The sequence below is a fragment of the Carcharodon carcharias genome, chromosome 12 (genome assembly GCF_017639515.1).
Source record: "Carcharodon carcharias isolate sCarCar2 chromosome 12, sCarCar2.pri, whole genome shotgun sequence".
Taxonomy (NCBI): domain Eukaryota; kingdom Metazoa; phylum Chordata; class Chondrichthyes; order Lamniformes; family Lamnidae; genus Carcharodon; species Carcharodon carcharias.
In genome coordinates this window covers 17,556,494-17,581,173 of record NC_054478.1, presented here as the reverse complement: position 1 = coordinate 17,581,173, position 24,680 = coordinate 17,556,494, and the positions used below count along the sequence as shown (strand labels likewise).

Sequence of the window (24,680 nt, the reverse complement as noted above, 5' to 3'; positions counted from 1 at the left end):
GGAATGGAGGGCTGGAAAGGTTATGGAGGTGCGGAGGGGGTAAGGCTATGGTAGGATTTAAAATCAAGGATGCGAATTTTAAAATCAAGGTGTTGCTTACCTGAGAGCCAACAAAGCTCAGGAAGCACAGGAAATGAGGTGTGAATGGAGGTCGGTGCGTGTTAGGATGCAGATAGCTGTGTTTTGGATGACTTCAAGTTTATGGAGGGTAGAACATGGAAGGTTGAGTAGGAGCGCGTTGGATTAGTCAAGTATGGAGGTTGTAGCAATGAGCCAACACACAATGTCACCCAGGCCCCAGGTAGAAGCAGTTCTATGCAATGCAGCAACAGGTACTGAACTCACCACTTTCAATCCCACCTGTAGTTTGTAGGGTAGTCTATTTTTTCTACATTAGACCTCTTTGTGATGCATTGTCCTGTTAGCAATGCTAAAAAAGTAGCTAATTTTAGGCCCACTCCCTTGCTCTTTCCCTCCGCCACTGCAAATTTTTCCTTTTCTAATATCCATCCAATTCCCTGTTGAAAGTAATTGTGGATAATTTAATAGATACACCCACTGTCCTTTCGGACAATGTCTTCCAGATCATAATGCACTGTGTAATTTTATCGTTCCTTATATCACCGCCTGCTTCTTTCAGATGAACTGGTAGGTTGTTGCCCTTAATGTTTGTAAAGACGAAACACCTGTTCAGAAACAGTATTACACATTTCCCCCATACAGCCCCTAGTCTCTGCACTGACTGTGACCCAGTTGGGATTTTGTGACAAAAGCAAAACACTGCAGATGCTGGAAATTTGAAATAAAAACAGAAAATGCTGGAAAACTCCAGACTGGCAGCATCTGTGCAGAGAGAAACAGAGTTCACGTTTCCAGTCCGTGTGACTCTTCTTCAGAGCTGAAGAGAGGTAGAAATGTGCTGGATTTTATACTGTTTAAGAGTGAGTGGAGCAAATAGCAGGTCAGGGATAAGTGGGAACCAGTCAGGTTTTTATGACAGTTTGGCAGCTCCCAGTCACTCTGACTGATCCCAGCTTGCTACTTCCAGGTTTATTTAGTTGCCTTTTTAAATTGAATTCACATTGATGGGATTTAAACTCTCATTCTCCAAATTCTAAATTACTGAAACAATGACATAACCATTGCACTATGGTACCCCAAAGCCCCCAGAGTTAGGTCCCACTTTTTGTTTTTTGCTTTAGGACTTTTTAAAAGCCAATTGAAATGAACATGTGTTCTCTGGATTATTAGTCCAGTAACATAACTGCTACAACCACCATCGAGGAAGCAGTGTTGGACAGGACACCTTGGGAACTCCCTGAGCTTCTCCAAATGATGCCATGGGATCCTTAACATCCACCAAACAGATGGGACCTCGGTCCCAGGCTTCACACTACAAGCTAGGTGAAGATATTTGTATTTTTAAACAGCTGAGTTGCTCTGCTTGCATGGGTTTAACATAAATAAAATTCCATAATTACTATGTGGGACTTCAGAGCTGCATTGAGAGTTCATGAGGCCCAAGGCAGAAAAAATATTTGGGCTTCAGGGTCAGGGTGTCTCTGCCTGCATCACTACCCCCCACCCCCACCCCTGTCCTTACCCCATCCCCCAGCCCATTTCAAGCCTTTGGTAAAGTGCATGTTGAGATTGGCCCATCAAATGTTTACCCAGTGCCCAGTAGGACAACCATTTGCATTTATGTAGTGTCTTCAACGTAGTAAAATGTCCTCAAGGTGCTTCACAGCAGCACTTTATCAGTAAAAATAGGACTGAGCCACATATGGGGATATAAGGAAGATGAGCAAAAGCTTGGTGAAGGAGCGAACGTTAAAGAAGCCTCTTAAAGGAGGAGAGAGGGAGAGCCAGCAGGGTTTAGGGAAGGAATTCCAGAGCTTAGGCCCCAGACAGCTGAAAGCACAGCAGCTAACTGTGGAGCGATAAAAATTGGGGATGCTCAAGAGGCCAGATCCCAGAATAGACGTACCACATGGACTGCGGTAGTTCAAGAAGGAGGCTCACTAACCAGGCTATGGGCCTGGTGCTGGAAAATGGGATTAGAATAGTTAGGTACTTGTTTGACCGACGCAGACTTGATAGCCAAAGGGCCTTTTTCTGTGCTGTAGGCCTCTATGGCTCTAATTTGCAGGGTTATGGGGAAAAAGCTAGGTTGTGAGACTAAATTCAACAGCTCTGTCAGAGTCAGCACAGGAACAATATGCCAAATGTCTTCTTTCCATATTCTAAAGTTCAATAAGATCCTAAATAGAATATTTCATATAACATATACTGTTACCATATCATCTATACTGGTTCTGTTATATAATTAGATTCTAGCATATCTAATACATTGTTATTAGCTTAATGTATCCAACATGTTGATTATGTGATATAATGAGTTCATGTTAAAAAAATACTTAAGAATGTGGAGAACGCTAGGAGCTTAAATCACACCATAGCAGCCAGGAATTTAAAATCTGGAAGGAAAATCTAGTCTCAGTAACGCTGATCATGAAACTACCAGATTGTCATAAAACACATGGGGTTCACTCATGTCCTTTAGGGAAGGAAGTCTGCCTTCCTTACCCGGTCTGGCCTACATGAGACTCCAGACCCACAGCCACGTGGTTGACTCTTAACTGCCCCTCTGAAATGGCCCAGCAAACCACTCAGTTGTCTCAAGGCCTATTGGGGATGGGCAACAAATACTGGCCTGGCCGGTGGGACCCACATTCTGTGAATGAATTAAAACAATTGGGGTGTGAGGTTTTCTCCTCACGTTACTGCACAGGAACAAAAAGCCAGGGTCTGCAAACAGTCCGGGAACTGGCTCAGTTTGACTTGGCGACCAGAAAGTGCCAAGATTGTAGCTTGCAGGAGCGCCTGCATCTTGACTGCCCTTCCTTGGCTCCCCAATCAGAAAACTGCGAGAATGCTGAGTCCAAAGAATAGAAGGGCTACCGAGACTGTTCTTCACCCAACTGCATCTGGAAGTGCACAGGGAAAAAAATCAAAGCCCGGGAATTTTAAAATCAGACTGCCAGCCAATTGACCTATAACGTAGCTAATATCAACAGCATGAACTGCTGGCCCAATTAATAGGCGGAAGCTCGTTTTTTTTTCTAAGAAAGAGGAGACTGGGAGGTGGCTTGATGGAGGTCTGTAATATTATGAAAGGGTTTGGCTGAGTTGGCATAGAGATGTTGTTTCCATGTGGGGGAGACCAAGACAATATAAAATGATACCCCTCCTTCAGGTACCTTCCCTGAGAGGGTGTTGGCGACCACGGACTTCCATTGGATTGGTCCACGACTATGCTTGGTTTGCCATTGCCTTCTGCAGTTTGGCTTACCAGGAAACTCTCCTCTATTCCATCAGGAGTGAAAGGGTTTAACAGACTGATAATCAACCCTTTTGGCCAGGTTGTGAATGCACCTTCCGTGGCCATAAAGTGGGACTTGAACCCGGAACTTCTGGCCCAGACATAGGGACACTACCCACTGCTACACCAAAAGGTTTAGTATCAAAGACAACACTGGTCTTTGGGGAATAGGGAATGAGGCGGAGGGCCAGGATGTAAGAAACCGATTCGTATCATGGGAAGGACGGTTTACCCAACATGAAAACTAGGGTGAAATAAAAGTACTGCATTAGAGAGGAGGCAATTTTATTTGATCTTTGCTCTCTAACCCTCCTCTCGTCTCCAATGCCATCACCATCCATTGCACACAGGGGCCACCTGCTGAATAGCTTCAGTCAAAACTGTTCTAGAACAATCCGTAACCGGCCTCTGGGTGCAGCTCCAAGGTGATTGATCCCTCTTCCCTCTGAATCCAGCTCCCATCAGTCACTGATAGCAGGAGCTGTTCTCCAAGGAGCCTCGACACTCTCTGCAACAAGGACTTGCATTTATACAGTGCCTTCAACTCAGTAAAACACCTCAAGGTGCTTTAAGAAGCATACACATCACCATGGGAATAAGGAAGATTGTGTGTCCACAGCCAACTTTGAACTACAACGTTTATTGCTTATTCAAAAAGTGATGTAGTTTAAGAGACATGCATGACGTGTCATAACTAGTAAAAGTGCCTTGTTTTCCCTCGCTGTGTTGCTGGGTTTGTCTCTGCATTTGGACTTTTCCATATCAGTTGAGCAAAGTGTAGATATTTGTTCCTGAGATTAAAGCCACAATGTGGGAGGTGGCCATTTGGCCCGTCACTCCGGTAACAGGGGTGCAGCTAATTACCCATGTCCCAGGCATCTTGCAGGAAAACCCTTGCCTTACCCATAAGCAGGAGTTGGGAGAGACTCAGTGATTCAGTACGGTGCCCCTACTTCCGTTCAAACCTCCGCTCCTCACCAGCTCTCCCCATGATCCTGGAGATCGAGCTATGGTTTAGTTACGAGAGATATAATGGGGTAACTTTAACGCCACTGCCTGTGCCAGGAAACCCTGTGGGGATCTGGAGGAACCCTGGTTTGCACCTGCCTGATTTTGCTGTTGACTTCACTGAAATGAGGTGCTGTTAGGTATGTTTGTTAACAAATGTGAGGCAACAAATCAGAGAGTATGGTGCAAGAAGCATGTTGCACGTTATGACGTGATAGTTCCTACAGAACGCTGCTACCAACAAGCATGGAGACTACACGGGGCTAAGTTTTCAAAGTACACGTGTGAAATTTGGATAAGACTGGAACATGACTGCCCCTCCCAGAATCCCAAGTACAAAATTCACCCAAATGTTTCGGAATAGATGTAGAGTTACAGAGCCTTAAAATATCACCCCGTTGTAGTGAAATACTAAGCAGCAGTTTGTAAACACTTTCCAGATTCTCGTTAATCAAAAGTTGCATAATTAAAAATTGTCATCCTTCAGAGGTCAGAGGTGGCTATGTGGATTAAGCCCTGCTGAGCTGAGTCGTCCAGTTCAGTCTGCGGTCGGACAGGCCTCCGAGCCTCTCGGGGCCAAGAAGCTGCTGGCCTCAATCAACGGTCACACTGCTGATCACAGCCGGGAAGAGGTCGAAGAATCCCTGGGAGAAAACAGAGATTAAACGGATCACTCGGGCAAAACAAGGGATTGTCCAGCTCCGCACCACCGCCCTCCCACCACCAAATACCTGTCGCAAAGTACTCATGGGTTGAACGTTGCTGAAAAAGAGAGACATGTTGCTGAAGCTTTTTATCTTGCACTCATCAGGACAAATGCAAGAATGCCAAATTTCAAACGATCACCACAATTTATACTACAGGAGAAAAGGGTGCTGATTGGTTGGCAAGTTGACTCTGATTGGCCAAGGCGTTGCTTTGGAGAAAGCGATGGGGAACTATAGGCTCTCCAAGCTCAAGGATAATTCAAAAAAAGGTGTAAGGCTTGAACATATTCCTTCAGTTTGCAAAGAATGGGTATGTTCCAGCATTGTTCACTTTTTTGAGAGCAAAGCCTTTCTAGGCTGACTTGCCAACTCTTCAGCCTACAGGCAAATGGAGGGCACCACTTGATGGCGTGGCAGCTGTTTGGCATTTTATAGACCGAGATCATCCCTTGAGTTAGAGGCTTGACTCTGTATTAGCAACGGAAGAAAACACTCCTTATAACACTGAGCAATACTGCCACCGTCTGGTGGTATCATGTTAACACACCCAATAGAATAAAACTAAAGTATAGCGCCAACCGTACAAGCAGCTCTGAGCAGAGTTAACTGAACAAGGGAAATTAATCATCCTGATTCTCATCCTTGTTTACAAATGCCCCCAAAGTCTTTTCCTCTTCCTAAATCTGTAACCTCTTCCAGACCTACAAACCACTGTGATCTCTGTGTTCCTCCAAATCTGGGGTCTTGTGCGTCTGATTTCAATCATTCCACCACTGGCGGCTGTGCCTTCAACCCTGTAGGTCCTGAGCTCTGGACTTCTCTCCTTAAACCTCTCCTTCTTTAAGGCCCTCCTTCAAACCTTCCATCACCGACCAAGTTTGTGGCCACCTGTCCCAATATCTCCTTATGGGGCTGGGTGTCAAATCTTCTACGTCAACACTCCTGTGAGGTGCCTTGGGGATGGTTTTACTACATTGAAGGTGCTATATAAATGCAACTCGCCGTGAGGGCAAGACTGAGACAATCTGGAAGAATGGGCCCTGTGATTCCGGAGGCACCAAGAAGCGTTTGCAGATATGCTTTCCATCTTCCTGCTTTCCTCTAAAATGGTGGGAGAGATCTCTTCTGGCTGAGACATTAGCTGGGCACCTCACCTTTCCTGTACAGGGCAGTGGGGAGGTTTCAACAGCTAGAAAATGAATCCCTAGGCTGCAGCACTGAAATACATACCCACGTGCTGCTATTTACTGCACCATGGCGTCAGAATTTGCCACTTTATATATATATATATATATATATATATATATATAAGATTCCACAGCTATGAACAGCTCTCGCTGGCTTATGGAATTGAGAGAAAAGAAAGGCTGCATTTATATAGTGCCTTTCAGGACTTCATGCTGTCCCAAAATGCTTTGCAACCAATGAAGTACTTTTGAAGTACATTGCAGGAAACACAGAGCCAATTTGCACACAGCAGGTTCCCACAGACAGCAACGTGATAATGACTGGATAATCTATTTTGGAGATGTTGGCTGAGGGGGAAATATTGACCAGGACACTGGGGAGAACTTGTCTGCTCCTCTTCAAAATAGTGCCCTGGGATCTGACCCAGCTGAGAAAGCAGATGGGATCTTGGTCGACTGTTTCATTTGAAAGCAGCCCCTCAGACAGTGCAGCACGCTCTCAGCACTGCAATGTAGGCATCAACGTGCTCGTTTTGCCCAGACCTCTGGAATGGGACTTGAATCCATTAACCTCTGAAACAGAGGCAAGAGTGCTACCCACTAAGGCATGGCCTTACGAGGCTCTGTAATGACAGATAACACCAGCTCTAGATTAGTGCAGGTGCACACAGAAACATAGAAAATAGGAGCAAGAGTAGTTCACTCGGCCCTTTGAGCCTTTTCTGCCATTCAATACAATCATGGCTGATCCTCTAACTCAATGCCATACTCCTGTGCTCTCCCCTTACCCCTTGACAATTTTAGAGTCTAGAAATCTATTTCCTTCTTAAATATATTCAGTGACATGGCCTCTACAGCCCTCTGTGGTCGAGAATTCCACAGGTTCGCCACCATCTGAGTGAAGAAGTTTCTCCTCATTTCAGTCCTATACGGTCTACCCCATATCCTGAGACTGTGATCCCTTGTTGGAGATCCCCCCCAGCCAGAGGAAACATCATCCCTGCAGCCAGTCTGTCCATCCCTGTAAGAATTTTATGTTTCCGTGAGATCTCCCACCAGGTACCACACTGTAATACAGATGCAACAAATACCTGACTTGTAATGGGGCAGGCACCTCATGTATGACATTGGACTGTTAAAATAGGGTTGGAAGAGAAAGATGTCTGAGCATTGCTCAGGTTTACGCCATGTGACAACAAACAGAAGCTTACTGAAAACCGGGCCATATGTTGTAGGAACATAAGAACAGGGATGACCATTCAGCCTCTCGAGCCAGTTCCGCCATTCAATGTGGTCATTGCTGATCAGCATCTTAACTCCATCCACTTGCCTTGGTTCTGTAGGCCCTTCCCAACAAAAGTCTATTGCTCTCAGATTTGACAATTTCAACTGACATCCACACCCCCCCCCGCCCCCGCCGTCTCAACAACCTTTTGGGGGAGAACGCCCCAGGTTTCCATTACTCTTTGTGTGAAGTTTTCCCTGAGATCAGCCTAGCTCTAATTATTGAGGTTATGTTCCCCTTGTTAATTGGCTCCCCTGTTGATGGAGGCTCTGCATTTATCTTAAATCACTGGGCCTAATAACATCACTGTGTCAGCCAATAAGGTGGAGGCGAGGGCGGGTCTTACAGCAAGGCTGACAGCAAACAGAGTCTACTTCAATAGAGTCTCTATGAACTACAGCAAACCCAAAGTCCACAGGTCCAAACTGAAACCCTACATCATGACTGAAAGTCCCCCGATAAAAACCGGTAATTTCTCCAGCAGAGTGCTGTGTGGACAACAGTTAGATCATACACAATCAATGCCCGTCATTTACTACAGCACAGTCTCCAGATGGAACTGATGGGGGAGAATTATCCAAACATCTCCGCACTGGCCGCGACTTGTGGTGTCATTTTACCTGACTTAATTTGTGTACTGACTGCTAATGCGTGCCAGAGAGCAGCGTGTTGTTTACCTTGAATAGCGTGATGGTCTGGAGTACACTGGAAGTACAACACATCTCACGGATGGAATGCATGGCCAACTGCGGGGACCCCAAGTCCAATACTTTCAGCCCGAGGCCGGAGGCGAGGATGGGGCCGATGGTAGTCCCACAAGAGCTGTCGTTCCTTACCATGACATCCTGAAAAGAATTTGGTTTGGAGGTTGTTTAGAATTTATTGAGAGCGCATCACAGTGTTTTGTGAAGAAGCTGAGATTGTTCTCAAGATACAGGCGGTTAAAGGGTGGTTTAATATAAGTCTTCAAGATCATGAATGGGTTATAAAGTACATTTAAAAGAAAAACATATTTATTCATTCACAGGATGTGGGCGCTGCTGGCTAGGCCAGCATTTGTTGCTCATCCTCAATTGCCCTCGACAAGGTGATAGTCATAGAGGTCTACAGCACAGAAAAAGGCCCTTTGGCCCATCCAGTCTGCACCAGTCAAACAAGTACCTAACTATTCTAATCCCATTTTCCAGCAGTAGGCCCATAGTGAGCCTCCTTCTTGAACTACCGCAGTCCATGTGATATGTCCACAGTGCTAATAGGAAGGAAATTCCAGGATTTTGACCCAGCGAAGGTAAAGGAATGGCAATATATTTCCAAGTCAGCATGAGGCGTGGCTTGGAGGGGTCTTGTAGGTGGTGGTGTTCCCTTAAATCTGCTGCCCTTGTCCCTCTAGATGGTAGAGATCGCAGGTTTGGAAGGTGCTGTCGAAGGAGCCTTGGCGACTTTCTGCGGCGCACCTTGTAGATGATGCACACTGCTGCCACTGTGCGACGGCGGTGGAGGGAGTGCTGCCTTGCTCTGCGCGGTGTCGGGCTTCTTGAGCGTTGTTGGAGTGCGCTCATCTAGGCAAGTGCACACTCCTGACTTGTGCCTTGTAGACGGTGGGCAGGCTTTGGGGAGTCAGGAGGCGAGTTACTCGCCGCACGATCCCCAGCCCCTGACCTGCTCTTGTAGCCGCAGTCTTTATACGGCTAGTCCAGTTCAGTTTCTGGTCGATGGTGATACTCAGGACTTTGGTGTTGATTTGCTCCATCTCCCTTGATAGCCTTATGAAATGAAAACCCCACTGTTCTCAATCTGAGCATTTCAATCGCAGCCCCAGCATCAATAGCGTTTTAGGGGAGAGAGAGCTCTAAATTTCCACCACCCATGTGGGTAATGTCCTGCAACACCTCCTGCCTAAAATCTTAAAAGGACGGGCCACAATCTTACCTGGAGAGGGACATCCACACATTTAGCAATCTCGCGGACTATGGCAGCAGTGACAGCATTTGAGGCGTATCGTTGGTTGCTGCTAAATTTAATCACTGGCCCCTGAATGGGAATAAGAAAGGGCATCGTTAACAAATCTTTCAGGAGCAGAAGGGAGCAATGGCCAACCAGCGCTGGGCCCAGTGGCCCTCGCCCTCAGTAAAGCCCACCACAATCCAGAAAAACTGCACGGAATCACAAGACCAGTTTCATTTAAGTTTGGTTCACTGATTTTCTTCCATGGCCCGCGTCCTAGCTCACATCAAGTGCCATTCGCGGGTTATCCACTGTGTTCGGTCACCAACATCAGCTCCTGGTCTGGCAACACTTCAATTTTAAATTTCCCATCCTGTTTCTTAAAACCTCTCCATGGCCTCCCACCTCATAAGCCTCTGGGATCTGGCCTCTTGAGCATCCCCAATTTTTATCGCTCCACAGTTAGCTGCTGTGCTTTCAGCTGTCTGGGGCCTAAGCTCTGGAATTCCTTCCCTAAACCCCGCTGGCTCTCCCTCTCTCCTCCTTTAAGAGGCTTCTTTAACGTTCGCTCCTTCACCAAGCTTTTGCTCATCTTCCTTATATCCCCATATGTGGCTCAGTCCTATTTTTACTGATAAAGTGCTGCTGTGAAGCACCTTGAGGACATTTTACTACGTTGAAGACACTACATAAATGCAAATGATTGTCCTACTGGGCACTGGGTAAACATTTGATGGGCCAATCTCAGCATGCACTTTACCAAAGGCTTGTAATGGGCTGGGGGATGGGGTAAGGGCAGGGGTGGGGGGTAGTGATGCAGGCGGAGAGACCCTGACCCTGAAGCCCAAATATTTTTTCTGCCTTGGGCCTCATGAACTCTCAATGCAGCTCTGAAGTCCCACATAGTAAATATGGAATTTTATTTATGTTAAACCCATGCAAGCAGAGCAACGCAGCCGTTTAAAAATACAAATATCTTCACCTAGCTTGTAGTGTGAAGCCTGGGACCGAGGTCCCATCTGTTTGGTGGATGTTAAGGATCCCATGGCATCATTTGGAGAAGCTCAGGGAGTTCCCAAGGTGTCCTGTCCAACACTGCTTCCTCGATGGTGGTTGTAGCAGTTATGTTACTGGACTAATAATCCAGAGAACGCACGTTCATTTCAATTGGCTTTTAAAAGGTCCTAAAGCAAAAAACAAAAAGTGGGACCTAACTCTGGGGGCTTTGGGGTACCATAGTGCAATGGTTATGTCATTGTTTCAGTAATTTAGAATTTGGAGAAGGAGAGTTTAAATCCCATCGCTGTGAATTCAATTTAAAAAGGCAACTAAATAAACCTGGAAGTAGCAAGCTGGGATCAGTCAGAGTGACTGGGAGCTGCCAAACTGTCATAAAAACCTGACTGGTTCCCACTTATCCCTGACCTGCTATTTGCTCCACTCACTCTTAAACAGTATAAAATCCAGCACATTTCTACCTCTCTTCAGCTCTGAAGAAGAGTCACACGGACTGGAAACGTGAACTCTGTTTCTCTCTGCACAGATGCTGCCAGTCTGGAGTTTTCCAGCATTTTCTGTTTTTATTTCAAATTTCCAGCATCTGCAGTGTTTTGCTTTTGTCACAAAATCCCAACTGGGTCACAGTCAGTGCGGAGACTAGGGGCTGTATGGGGAGAATGTGTAATACTGTTTCTGAACAGGTGTTTCGTCTTTACAAACATTAAGGGCAACAAACTACCAGTTCATCTGAAAGAAGCAGGCGGCGATATAAGGAACGATAAAACTGCACAGTGCATTATGATCTGGAAGACATTGTCCGAAAGGACAGTGGGTGTATCTATTAAACTATCCACAATTACTTTCAACAGGGAATTGGATAGATATTAGATAAGGAAAAAATTTGCAGTGGCGGAGGGAAAGAGCAAGGGAATGGGCCTAATTGTATATGACTTTCAAAGAGCCAGCATAAGCGTGATGGGCAGAATGGCTTCCTTCTGTGCTGTATCACTCTATATATCTATAAATCTGTTTCTTCACGGCACTGTTTAAGGGATAAATGTTGGTCATGGCAATGGAGGGAAAGCCTGGGGTTCCATGAATAGTGGCGAGGGACCTTAAACGTTGGCTGGATCAGCAGGACGGGCAGAGGGAGTCTTGTTTAACAGAATGGGCAAAATCAAGGGCATCAAGCAACAAAAGCGATATGCTTCATTTTTAAAAACAGAGGTAATTTTACCGCTCACTCTGAAAGCTTTGGAGAATTTAATAGATGTCCATAAATCTCACCTTGTGCAGAGCCGGCATGTGATTTTCCTCATGTTTCTCTCTGAAAATAGAAAGCAAATTTCATTGAGTTCTGGAATAACGTTCTTGTTTAAAGCGGGGCGGGGGGGTCTAAGCTTCTCTGCTCCCGAGGGCCCCCACACTTCCCGTGTAAGAAACATTCTGCAGACCCCCTGTAACATAACATATATCTATATATTTTTTTTTTAGAGTGGCCGCTGTCACATGGATTAAAAACCAGTGACAAATTAGCGTACAGCAAGATCCCACAACAGAAAACCACATGGATCGCCATATACGTTCTTAAGCCCCAGGTGCATTTCTCAATATAAAAATGGTCACTTGTCATGGCCGTTCGCACCTTAGGTCAACGATGACCCTGGGATTTGGCAAGCTCCTGGTGGCAGTGAGGGTGCAGCAGGAAGGCAAGTCACAGAATCTTTACAGTGCAGAGGTCAGCCCACCGAGTCTGCACCGGCTTCTCTGAAACAGCATTCTACCTGGTCCCACTCCCCTGCCTCATCCTCACGACCCTGCACGTTCTTTCTTTTCAGGCAATCCAATTCCCTTTTGAATATCTCGATCGAACCAGCCTCCCCCACCCTCACAGGAAGTTTGTTCCAGACTCCAACCACCCTCTGGGTGAAAACATTTTTCCTCACATCATTTTTATCCCTTTTTCCAGTTGTTTTGAATCTGTGGCCTCTAATTCTTGATGCTCCCCTGATTGGGAACAGTTTCTCACTATTCATCCTGTCCATTGTTGGAGAAGGAAACAGTTAAAGGAGTTCAATTGCTAATTACTAGTTATCAACCTAAGTACCCATTTGGTTGCATAAAAGGGATAATAGGTGAGACATGTTCTCTCTGTAGAGAGTTTTATGCACCAGTAACAAAACTCTATCTGAAGGGATCTGTCTTGGTCTCGGTCTTTGTTATCAAATAGCTATTGAAGCTTAACATCCATACTCCTCAGGATCTTGTCTCCCCCTCAAGTCTCCTCTCAATCTTCTTTTCTCCAAGGAAAACAATCCCAACCTCTCCAATCTATCCGCATAGCTAGAGTTCTTCATTCCTGGAATCATTCTTGTGAATCTCCTTTGCACTCTCTCCAATGCCTTCACATCCTTCCTTAAGTATGGTGCCCAGAACTGGATGCAGCACTCCAGCTGAGACCTGACTAGTGTCTCATACAAGTTCGACATGACCTCCTCATTCTTGTACTCAATGCTCTATTAATAAAGCCTAAGATATTATATGTTTTATTAACTGCTCTCTCAACATGCCCCGCCAGCTGCAATGACTTATATATATATATACACTAAGGTCCCTCTTGTTCCTGCACCTCCTTTAGAGTTTCTCCCTTTATTTTATACTCTCTCTCCATATTCTCCCTGCCAAAATAAATTACCTCACGTTTTCTGCATTGAACTTCATCTGCCACTTGTCTGCCCAATCCACCAGCATGTCTATGTCCTTTTGAAGTTCAAGGCTATCCTCATCACAGTTGACAACGTTTCCATTTATCGTATCATCTGCAAATTTTGAAATCATGCCCTGAACACCACTGTCTAGGTTATTAATATATATCAGGACGAGGAAGGGTCCCAACACTGATCCCCGAGGATCTCTACCACAAACCTTCCTCCAATCTGAAAAACATCCATTAATTACTACTCTCTGTTTCTTGTCAATCAGCCAATTTCTTATCCGAGTGCCTATTCTCTCTTTTACTCCATGAGCTAGAATTTTGCTCACAAGCTCAATACCATCTAGAAGGACAAGGGCAGCAGATAGATGGGAACACCACCACCTGGAAGTTCCCCTCCAAGTCACTCACCATCCTGACTTGGAAATATATCGCCGTTCCTTCAATGTCGCTGGGTCAAAATCCTGGAACTCCCTCCCTAACAGCACTGTGGGTGTACCCACACCACATAGGCTGCATCATTTCAAGAAGGCAGCTCACTACCACCTTCTCAAGGGCAATTAGGGATGGGCAATAAATGCTGGCCCAGCCAGCAAAGCCCACATCCTGTGAATGAAAAGAAAAGTCTGTTGTGTGGCACTGTATCAAATGCCTTTTGAAAATCCATACACACATCATCAACAGCATCCTTATCAACTTTCTCTGTTAGCTCATCAAAAAACTCCAGCAAGTTAGTTAAACATGATTTTCCCTTAATGAATTCATGCTGCATTTCCTTAATTATCCTGCACTTGTCTAAGTGACTATTAATTTTGTCCCAAACTATAGTTTCCAGAAGTTTCCACTGAAGTCAAACTGACTGGTTTTAGTTGCCGGCTTTATCCTTGCACCCTTTTTTGAACAAAGATGTAATATTCGCAATTCTCCAGTCCTCTGGCACTCTAAGGACCACCAGTGTCTCTGCAATTCCCACTGTCGCTTCACTCTGTACCCTTGGATGTATCTCATCCAATCCTGGTACCTTATCTATTTTAAGTAAAGGTAGCCTTTCTAAAACCTCCTCCTTCTCAATTGTAAATTCTTCTAGTGTACCAGTTACCTCTTCTCTCACCTCGGCCTAGGTAGCATCTTCTTCCTTTGTAAAGACAGATGCAAATTACTCATTTAAAACCTCCATTATTTCTCTTGCAAGTCCCCTTTTTTTATCCCTAATCAACCCTACTCTTTCTTTTACCACCCTTTTATTATTTATGCTTATAGAAGACCTTGGAATTCCTTTTTACATTAGCTGCCAGTCCTTCTTATGCTCTCTCCTTGCTTTTATTTGTTTTCCCACTTCCCCTCTGGTCTTTTATTCAGCCTGATTCTCCAATGTATTTTCTGACATCCATCGCACGTACTTCTTCCTTTTCATCTTCACTTCTATCTCTCTCGTCATCCAGGGCACTCTGGATTTATTTGTCCTATCTTTCCCCCTTTCCCCTTCAAGGGAATATACCTTGACATTGTCTGCAATACTTTTTCTTTGAAGGTGGCCCATTGTTCAGCCACCATCTTTTCTGCCAACATTTGATTCCAACTCACACAACTCAGATGTATTCTCACCCCATCGAAGTTGGCTTCCCCCAATTAATTATCTCTGCTCTGGTTTGTTTCTTGTCCTTTTTCATGGCCAATCTAAAGCTTATGATACAATAGTCACTGTCCCCTAAATGCTCTCCCACTAATATTTGATCCACTTGGGCCAACTCATTCCCCAGAACCAGGTCCAACAGTGCCTGCCCTCTCATTGGACTGGGAACATACTGCTGCAGAAAATTATCTTGAACACATTCCAGGAACTCTGGCCCCTCTTGTCTCTTTGCACTAATTCCTATCCCACTCTATATTTGGATAATTCCTGCATCTCCCTGTAATTTCTTTGCAAATTTGTTTCTCTATATCCCTTCCACTATGGTCTATGCACTACACAAATTGATGTTATTGCACCTTTTTCATTCCTTACTTCTAGCCAGAGAGATTCTGTCCTTGATGCCTCTGGAACATCCTCTGGAACATACTGTAATGCCATCTTTAAACAATGTTGTCACTCTTCATCCCCTTTTCTTCCTTTCTTGTCTCTCTTAAACACCTTCTACCCAAGAATATTTAACACCCAGCCCTCCCTTCTTTGAGCCAGGTCTCTGTTATTGCAATAATAATTCCATGTCAACTCGTGCCTGTAGTTCACTAACCTTATTAACCACACTCTGCGTATTCACATACTTGCACATTAGCCCTGATTTAGGCTTTTTTACTTTCTCCCTTTGACCCCATCTAATGACTTACTATTGCCTACTCTAATTCTATCAAACTCTCAAAGTATTCTATCAACTTGATACTACTCTCTGCTTTACCCTCCTTATCAGTTAATATTTTTCTACTTCCCATTGACAGTTCCTCTCCTCTCCACTCTGAATTTGCCCTCAGGATCCCATCCCCCGGCCAATCTAGTTTAAACCTTCCTCGACTGCATTAATAAACTTCCCCACAAGGACATCAATCCCAGTCCTGTTAAGATGTAACTCGTCCTTCTTGTACAGGTCCCACCTGCCCCAGGGCCAGTCAGAATGCCTCAGAAGTCTAAAGCCCTCCCTCCTACTCCATTTCTCCAAACAGAACTTACCACATGAACCTAATTCGTTACTCACTCGGTCTCCATCTCACTCAGGTGTAGTCACCTGTTTCCTCATGCGCCCCTTACTGTTACACTCAGTGAATTGACTTGTGAAACAAATTATTGGGGTAAAGAGGCTGAAGTAGGCAGTAGGCTGAAGGAATGGAATCATGGGGTGATGAGATGCTTTTCGGTAGAGAGAGGGAATTCTTTCCTAGGCTGTGGACATCGCTGGCTAGGCCAGCATTTATTGCCCACCTCTAACTGCTCTTGAGAAGATGAGTTGCCTTTTTGAGCTGCTGCAGCCCATGTGGTGTAGGTGTAACCATAGTGCTGTTAGGAAGAGAGTTCCAGGGTTTTGACCCAGCGACAGTGAAGGGATAGCGAGATATTTCCAAGTCAGGATGGTGAGTGGCTTGGAGGGGAACTTCCAGTTGGCGGTGTTCCCATCTATCTGCTGCCTTTGTCCTTTTAGGTGGTAGAGGTCGCGGGTTTGGAAGGTACTGTCAAAACAGCCTTGGTGAGTTGCTGAAGTTCATCTTGTAGATGGTAAATATTGCTGCCACTGTGTGTTGGTGGTGGAGGGAGTGGATAGGTGAAGTGGGTTGAAGTGGGTAGATGGGTTGTCAATCAAGCGGGCTGCTTTGTGCTGGATGGTGTCAAGCTTCTTGAGTGTTGTTGGAACTGCACTCATCCAGAAAAATGGAAAATATTTCATCACACTCCTGACTTTGCCTTGGATGGTGGATAGGCTGTGGGGAGTCAGGAGATGAATTACTCAACACAGAATGCTCAGCCTCTGGCCTGCTATTATAGCCACAGTATTTATATGGCTCGTCTAGTTCAGTTTCTGGTCAATGGTAACCCCCAGGATGTTGATAGTGGGGGATTCAGCGATGGGGAGGCGATGGTGTAATGGTATTGTTGCCGGACTCATAATCAATAAACCCAGGATAATGCTCTGGGGACCCGGGTTTGAATCTCTCCATGGCAGATGGTGGAATTTGAATTCAATAAAAATCTGGAATTAAAAGTCTAATGATGACCATGAAACCATTGTCAATTGTTGTAAAAACCCATCTGGTTCACTAATGTCCTGTAGGGAAGGAAATCTGCTGTCCTTATCTGGTCTGGCCTACATTTGACTCCAGACCCACAGTAACTTGGTTGACTCTTTAATGCCCTCTGAACAAAGGCAATTAGGGATGGGCAATAAATGCTGGCCTAGCCAGTGATACCAACATCCCATGATTGAATGAAAAAAAATGTCAATGAATGTCAAGAGGCAATGGTTAGGTTCTCTCTTGTTGGAGATGGTCATTGCCTGACACTCGTGTTGCCTGAATGTTACTTGCCACTTATCAGCCCAAGTCTGAATGTTGTCCAGGTCTTGCTGCATTTGGACATGGACTGCTTCAGTATCTGAGGAGTTGCAAATGGTGCTGAACATTGTGCAATCATCAGCGAACATCCCCACTTCTGACCTTATGATGGAAGGAAGGTCATTAATGAAGCAGCTGAAGATGGTTGGGCCGAGGACACTACTCTGAGGGATTCCTGCAGTGATGTCCTGAGATGACTGACCTCCAACAACCTCAACCATCTTCCTTTGCACTAGGTATGACTCCAACCAGCAGAGAGTTTTCCCCAATTCCTACCGACTTCAATTTTGCTAGGGCTCCTTGATGCCACACTCTGGCAAATACTGCCTTGATATCAAGGGCAATTAATCCTACCTCCCCTCTCGAGTTCAGCTGTTTTGTCCATGGCAACGCTGATGTACAAAAAAGCGGCTCAGGCTTTCCTTTCATACCACAAGGTGCTTTATACCTTGCGTTTTCTTATTCATTCATGGGATGTGGGTGTCGCTGGCGAGACTAGCATTTATTGCCCATCTCTAATTGCCTTTGAGAAGGTGGTGGTGAGCTGCCTTCTTGAACCACTGCAGTCCATGTTGTGAAGATACTCCCGCAGTGCTGTTAGGAAGGGATTTCGGGTTCTTGATCCAGAGTGAGGATAGCCATAGCTTTAATATTACTGGACTAACAATCCAAACTAATGATCTGAAGACATGAGTTCAAATCCCACCATGGCAGCTGGGGAAGTTAAATTCAATTAATAAAACTGAAATAAGGTTCTAATCTCATTATTAATGATCATGAACCCATCGGATTGTCATAAAAACCCATCTGGATCAATAATGTCCTTCAGGAACTAGAAATCTGACATCCTTGCGCGGTCTGGCCAAAACCTATCCTTTTTCATCAATTCATAAAGATTAACGCTCAATGACTCAAATGTCATGCAAATACGGTTGCAGAGTGTGTGAAGATTTCTTGCATGTGAATGACATTCATGTTATTGTCTCTGTCTTACTTTCCAGGTGCTCCAGAATCACAGATCCACAGCAGGATGGATGACACTTAACTACCCTCTGAAATGACCTGACAAGCCATTCAGTTGTATCAAACTGCTACAGAAAGGTTATACCTGCTAGAATACACATGACATTGGTTTAATCTTTTTAAATAACAAGCAAGAGAGCTAGGTGAACCATTGCCATGCAATTCTGCACTGTTTTGTTGACTAGTTGTTTGTTCACCCAACTACATTGCTAGTCTAGACATCAGAGAGGAATAAAAGCAAAAAACTGCGGATACTGGAAATCCAAAACAAAAGCAGAAACAAAAACAAAATCTATTTTTCCTTGGTTCTGTTGAAGAGTCATACGGACTCGAAACGTTAACTGTGTTCCTCTCCGCAGATGCTGTCAGACCTGCTGAGTTTTACCAGAGAGGAATAATCTGGGCAGCAACAACATGTCATCCTGTAAAAGAGGAATTTAGAACACTTACGAGTAGTTGGGGTGGACAGCATGTGCCATGTCCGAGCTGATCATGAATGACTTGGGCATGGCTTCCTCAAACGCAGTCAGGTTTTGGCTACTGGAAGACAGGCGACGTAAAATTAACTCTGTCAGGGAAGACCCTGCTCCCTGGGCACTCTCACTGCCAACCTTCATACCCGGGGAGCGAGGGAGAGGGAAAAAAAAAAACAAGATTAGAACTTGGGTTCAAAGCACAATTGTACTGGAAGCATTCTAGCTTCCTAGGAACAAAGAAACAGGAACAGGCCAGTCAGCTGCTTGAGCCTGTTCCTTGATTCAATGTAACCTTGGATTAAGCTGCATTTTAAAGACACAAAAAGCCTCTTTGCTTCCAGGGAAGAGCAGAGAGACTTGGATCCAACAGGACTGTGAATAGGGAAGATTTCTAGTCAACGTAAAGCTTTGCTGGCCTGAAATTTCCAGCTGGGTGAGGAACGACCTCCCAATTCCACCAGCAGTTGAGTCCCAGGATCTGTCACTCTGACAAGTGCCGGCCATGGTTCAGGGGGTGCTGGGTGATTACAGTCGTGGATTCAAGCCCCAGTCCAGAGACTTGAAGACAAAATCTCAGCTGACACATCCACTGCAATACTGAGGGTGTGCTGCACTGACGGAGGTGCCATCTTTCAGATGAGGTGTTAAACCGATGTCCTTCCCGCCCTCTCTGGAGGACTTAAAGAGCAGGTGGATTTTTCCTGGTGTCCTGGCTAATACTTATCCCTCAAATAAATATCACTAAGAGATTCTCCAGGCATTTACTTGATTGCTAGCTTTGGGATCTTGCTCTGTGAAAACTGGCTGTCACGTCTGAGAACGGCACTATATAAATGCAAGTCCATCCTTCTTTACTCAGAGCAGGCAATGTGATAATGGCTAGATGATCTGATTTGGTTGAGAAATAAATGTTGGTCCGAATAACTCCTTCACTCCTCTTCAAAATTAGTGCTGTGGGATCTTTTAAATCCACCTGAGACAGCAGATGGTGCCTCAGTATAAAGTTTCATCCTGAAGACAGCAGCTCAGACAGTGCAGTGCTCCCTCAGTATTGCACTACTGTGTTGAGCCTGGATTATGGACTCGAGTCTCTGGAGTGGGATTTGAACACAAAACTTTCTAGCCCCAAGGTGACAGTGTTACCCACTGGACCACAGCTGATGCCACTGGGGGCCCATTAAGAACATAAGAAGTAGAAACAAGGATAGGCCATTCGGCCCCTCCAGCCTGCTCTGTCAGTCAATAAGATCATGGCTGATTCAATTGTGGCCTTCATTCCACTTTCCTGCATGGATTCCATGAACCTTGACTCCCTCGCTGATCTAATTCAGCCTTGAATATATTCAATGACCCAGCCTCCACTGCTGGCTGGGGGAGAGAATTCCAAACTCTAATGACCCTCTGAGAGAAGAAATTCCTCCTCACATCCATCTTTAAAGGGAGACAGACCCCTTATTTTGAAACTGTGGCCCCGAGTTTTAGATTTTCCCCCAAGGGGAGACATCCACTGAGCATCCATTGAGGGAGGTGGCTCTTTATATGGAAGCTTTAACCTGATGGTAGAGTCACAGACCCGGATTTACATACAGACAGCTGATGGGAAGGAAAATGGGGCACTGGGTTTTTGTTGCACTTCTTCTAATGTAAAGCAGCTCTCGCTTGTGACGCTGTACGAACAGCAGGCAGCTGGAGTGTTGTTCATTTACAATGAACAGCCTAAAGGTTTGTGAGATCGATGAGGGATCCCGGATCAGCTCTCCATAAACAAGAGGGACTGGGGGAACGTGCCGTTCACTGAACCAGGTGCGATTTAGCACACTGAACAAGGGGAAAGGAGCGATAGAGAAACTGCGGTGACCTCTGAATTGCCTTTCGGAATAAGGTCACCGTTGTTTGTTGCACAGAGTTGCATGCGAGCTTGAAAGAACCCACAATTCCCCCACACACAACACCACAAATTATAAACCGAGATGACACTCCTGCAGACAAGCAACTGAAGCACCATGTGTAATGCATGAACTCAGGTGGATAGATGGCTAGTGTGTGGCTCAGAACGATGCCAACAGTGTGGATTCAATCTCTGTACCGGCTGTGGTCATTCATGGAGGCCTGCCTTCTCACCTGGCCCCATGCTTGATGTGGAGTGGTGCCCTTCAAGCTACACATAACCAATTGTCTCTCTCTAATGGAGACAGATATCTACGGTCCTTCATGGACTATGGCTAATTTCCTTAATTACCTTAGCAGAAGTGATGTCTGTGGGCTTTTGACATTCATCCATCTTGCATAGCAATTACACACAGAAATAGGACATTCAGTCCAAATGGCCCATGCTGGTGTTTACGCTCCACATGAACCTCCTCCCAACCCCCCTTCAGCTCATCTTATCGGCGTATCCTTCTACTTCTTCCTTCCTCATGTGTTTACCTAGCTTCCCTTAATTGTAACTCTGCTATTCACCTCAACCGCTCCCCACGCTAGTGAGATCTACATTCTCACCACTCTCTGGGTAACGAAGTTTCTCCTGAATTCCCTCTTGGATTTATTGGTGACCATCTTGCACTGATGGCCACTAGCTCCGGTCTTACCCGCAACGTCTACCGTATGAAAACTTCTTACCTCTTCATTGTCAAACAGCGTAACCACTCGGATATTGCTGTCCTCTGCAAGCGTCCCACCCTCCTTGGACGATTCTATCAGACCCTGCAGAGGATACAGAAAATGGCCTTACTGTCGAGGCATTAAAACACAAAGTGGAAATGTCACGCGCCACTTTACTTCAGTGGGTAGCACTTGCCCGTCTTGGGTCAGAAGGCTGTGGGTTGGCGTCTCGGGCTTTTCACTCACGCTTCTGTCATGTCAGCCGTGGCTCATCAGCATTGCTCGAACCCACGACCTTCAAACTCGGAGGCGAGAGTGCTGTCCACTCAGCCATGGCTGGGGTTTCAATCAGTCTAACGTCAGCAGTGGGAAAACTACTGGAGAACATTGTCAAGGACAAAATAAATTCTCATTTACATAGCTCATTTAGTATAGTAAATTCCCAGGAGCATTGTGAAACAAAATTTGGCCCCAAGCCACAGAGCAGATATTAAGACAGATGACCAAAAGCTTGGTCAAAGAGACAGGTTTTAAGGAGCAACTTAATGGGGAAAAGAGAGGTAGCAAGGTGGAGGGGTTTAGGGAAGGAATTTCAGAGCTCAGCATCCAGACAGCTGAAGGCACGTTACCCAATGGTGAGGTGAAGGAAGTGGGTGATGCCTTACGCAAGGACTGGAGAAATGCAAAGATCTTGGAGGGATGGAGGAGATTACAGACATAGAGGGATTTAAAAACAAGGATGAGAATTTTAAAATCAAGGTGTTGCTGGGTTGGGAGCCAGTGTAGGTCAGCAAGCACAAGGTCGATGGGTGAACAGTTTGTGGTGTGAGTCGGATTATAGGCTGTAGTCAAAGTAAAAGTAACATGGAGGGGCAAGTGCGCAAGCAGCCTAAATGGCTACTGAACAGAAGAACACAATCAACAGAGACACCACGTTCGGCTGTACGTTACTAGTGACTAAAATTGGACTGCGGCGGTTCAAGAAGGCAGCTCACCACCACCTTCTCAAGGGCAACTAGGGATGGACAATAAATGCTGGCCCAGCCAGCGAAGCCCACATCCCCTGAACGAATAATAATAAAATTTGCAGTAATTAGACACTGACCGGGTGACTACTGACAACAACTTACACTTACATAGCGCTTTTAACATGGTAAAATATCTTTACAGCAGAATTCCCAAACAAAACTTTTCACCAAACTACACGAGGAAATATTAGGACTGGTGACGAAAAGCTTGGTCAAAGAAATTAGTTTTAAGGGTGTCTTAAAGGAGGAGAGAGAGAGAGAGATACGGAGTGGTGAAGAGGATTAGGGGTGAATTCCAGAACGGTGTCCCTTTTTCCTCATTGCTTGGTATCAGCATTAAACGGAGCTGCATTCAGCTGAAGGTGGTTAAAGCACATTACCTGCAGAGCACAGTAGCAGCTGTGTAAATTATCCAATCGTGGTGCAAATATAAATTCCTTAAAAGCACCGCCCAGAGCCTAGAAAGGAGAGCAGGGAACCTGGTAAAGCACAATGAAAGCAGCAGCAACTATACCACATCAACCTGCCCTTGCACACCTACAGACAGTGATCAATGCAGCCGCTAAAAATTAAACAAACCAACATTTCCTTGTCTTGTGGAGTAAGAAGCAGAGTTAATAGTTCAGGTTAATGATCTTTTGAAAGGTACCGAAATGTTAACCCAATTGGTCTCCTCACAGTTATTTTTGTTATTCATTCACAGGATGTAAGCATCGCTGGCAAGGCCAGCATTTACTACCCATCCCTAAATGCCCTTTAGAAGGTGATGGTGAATACAACTGAGGCCATTTTAGAGAGCAGTTAAGGGTCAACTACACTGCTGTGGGTCTGGATGGGGCAAGGATGGCAGATTTCCTTCCCTCAAGGACATCAGTGAATCAGAGGGGAACTTCCAACAATTCAGCAGTTTCATGGTCACCATTACTGATACAAGCTTTTTATTCCAGCTTTATTTAATTAATGGAATTTAAATTTTCCAGCTGCTGTGATGGGATTTGTCTCAGGCCCATGGATAATTATTCCAGGACTCTGGAATGCTGGTCCAGTAACATAAACACAATGCTACTGTACTCCTATAAATGATGCTGCATGACCTGCTCAGTGTTTCTATTTGCGACATCCAGCATCTGCAACATTTTGCCCTTGTCTTCTTCTCTGACCCTCCCCAACACACACATAAATGCTGAAGCCATAAACCGTGGCCCACACTACCTGTGCAGAACAAAACATCAAAGGGTGGTAGAAGTTTGGAACTCTCTTCCGCAAACGACAACTGATGCTAGATCAATCATTATTATAAAATACGAGATTATAGATTTTAGTTATCCATTGGTGTTAAGGGACTAAGGCAGCAGTGTGGAGTTAGATCACAGATGAGCTATAATTTCACTGAATGGCGGAAAAAGCTCAAGAAACTGAATGGTCTCCTTCTGCTCCTATCAACTGACATCTTTTAAATAAGATTAGAGATTAGGGACAGGTTATGGGCAAGTTGAACTTGCATTCATATACTGCATTTCACAACTTCAGGATGTCCCACAGTTCTTTACAGCCAATGAAATGCAGTCATTCATGTCATGTAATGGCCATGTAATCTGTATTTTTTTTTTAGGTGTTGGTTGAGGGATTTATGTTGACCAGGAGAGCGGGGAGAACTCCCCTGCTCTTTTTCAAATACAGCCAAGGGTTTCTTCTTGACATCTACCTCTGACAGTGCAATATTCCCTCAGTGTCAGCCTGAATTTTGGGATCAGGTCTCTGGAGTTGGTCTTGAAGCAGCAACCACCTGATTCAAGGAGATGAGAGTGCTACCACTGAGCCAAGACTGGCACAAAGAGTACAGAGAAATGGTGAACTTCTGAATTAAGGTAATGGGTGCCTGCACGAGGGAAAGGAACATTTTTCTACTTGTCATATCATGTGTCCCAACAAATACTCCCAGGACAGGTACAGCACGGGGTTAGATACAGAGTAACGCTCCCTCTACACTGTCCCCATCAAACACTCCCAGGACAGGTGCAGCACGGGGTTAGATACAGAGTAAAGCTGCCTCTACACTGTAATCATCAAACGCTCCCAGGACAGGTACAGCACGGGATTAGATACAGAGTAAAGCTCCCTCTACACTGTCCCCATCAAACACTCCCAGGACAGGTACAGCACGGGATTAGAAACAGAGTAAAACTCCCTTTACACTGTCCCCATCAAGCACTCCCGACAGGTACAGCACGGGGTTAGATACAGAGTAAAGCTCCCTATATACGAATGCTTTCAAAACATCTGGGACAC

General features: G+C 45.2%; 1 protein-coding gene across 5 annotated transcripts in view; it reads right to left on the bottom strand.

The window, feature by feature from the left end:
• Nucleotides 1–4,006: 4,006 nt before the first annotated feature.
• The window catches only part of LOC121284957 (aspartyl aminopeptidase), a 58,388-nt gene continuing 37,714 nt past the window's right edge, over nucleotides 4,007–24,680 (bottom strand). For 4 of the 5 annotated variants that reach the window (XM_041200945.1, XM_041200943.1, XM_041200947.1 and 1 more), the window contains 7 exons: nucleotides 22,772–22,849; nucleotides 21,382–21,465; nucleotides 18,737–18,897; nucleotides 11,800–11,839; nucleotides 9,499–9,600; nucleotides 8,247–8,414; nucleotides 4,007–5,034 (listed from right to left, as the gene is read on the bottom strand). In XM_041200945.1, coding sequence (XP_041056879.1) covers nucleotides 4,984–5,034; nucleotides 8,247–8,414; nucleotides 9,499–9,600; nucleotides 11,800–11,839; nucleotides 18,737–18,897; nucleotides 21,382–21,465; nucleotides 22,772–22,849 — 684 coding nt within the window. In that variant the 3' untranslated portion in view covers nucleotides 4,007–4,983. The remainder of the gene's footprint in view (nucleotides 5,035–8,246; nucleotides 8,415–9,498; nucleotides 9,601–11,799; nucleotides 11,840–18,736; nucleotides 18,898–21,381; nucleotides 21,466–22,771; nucleotides 22,850–24,680) is intronic. The other variant, XM_041200946.1, reaches the window with a different exon arrangement.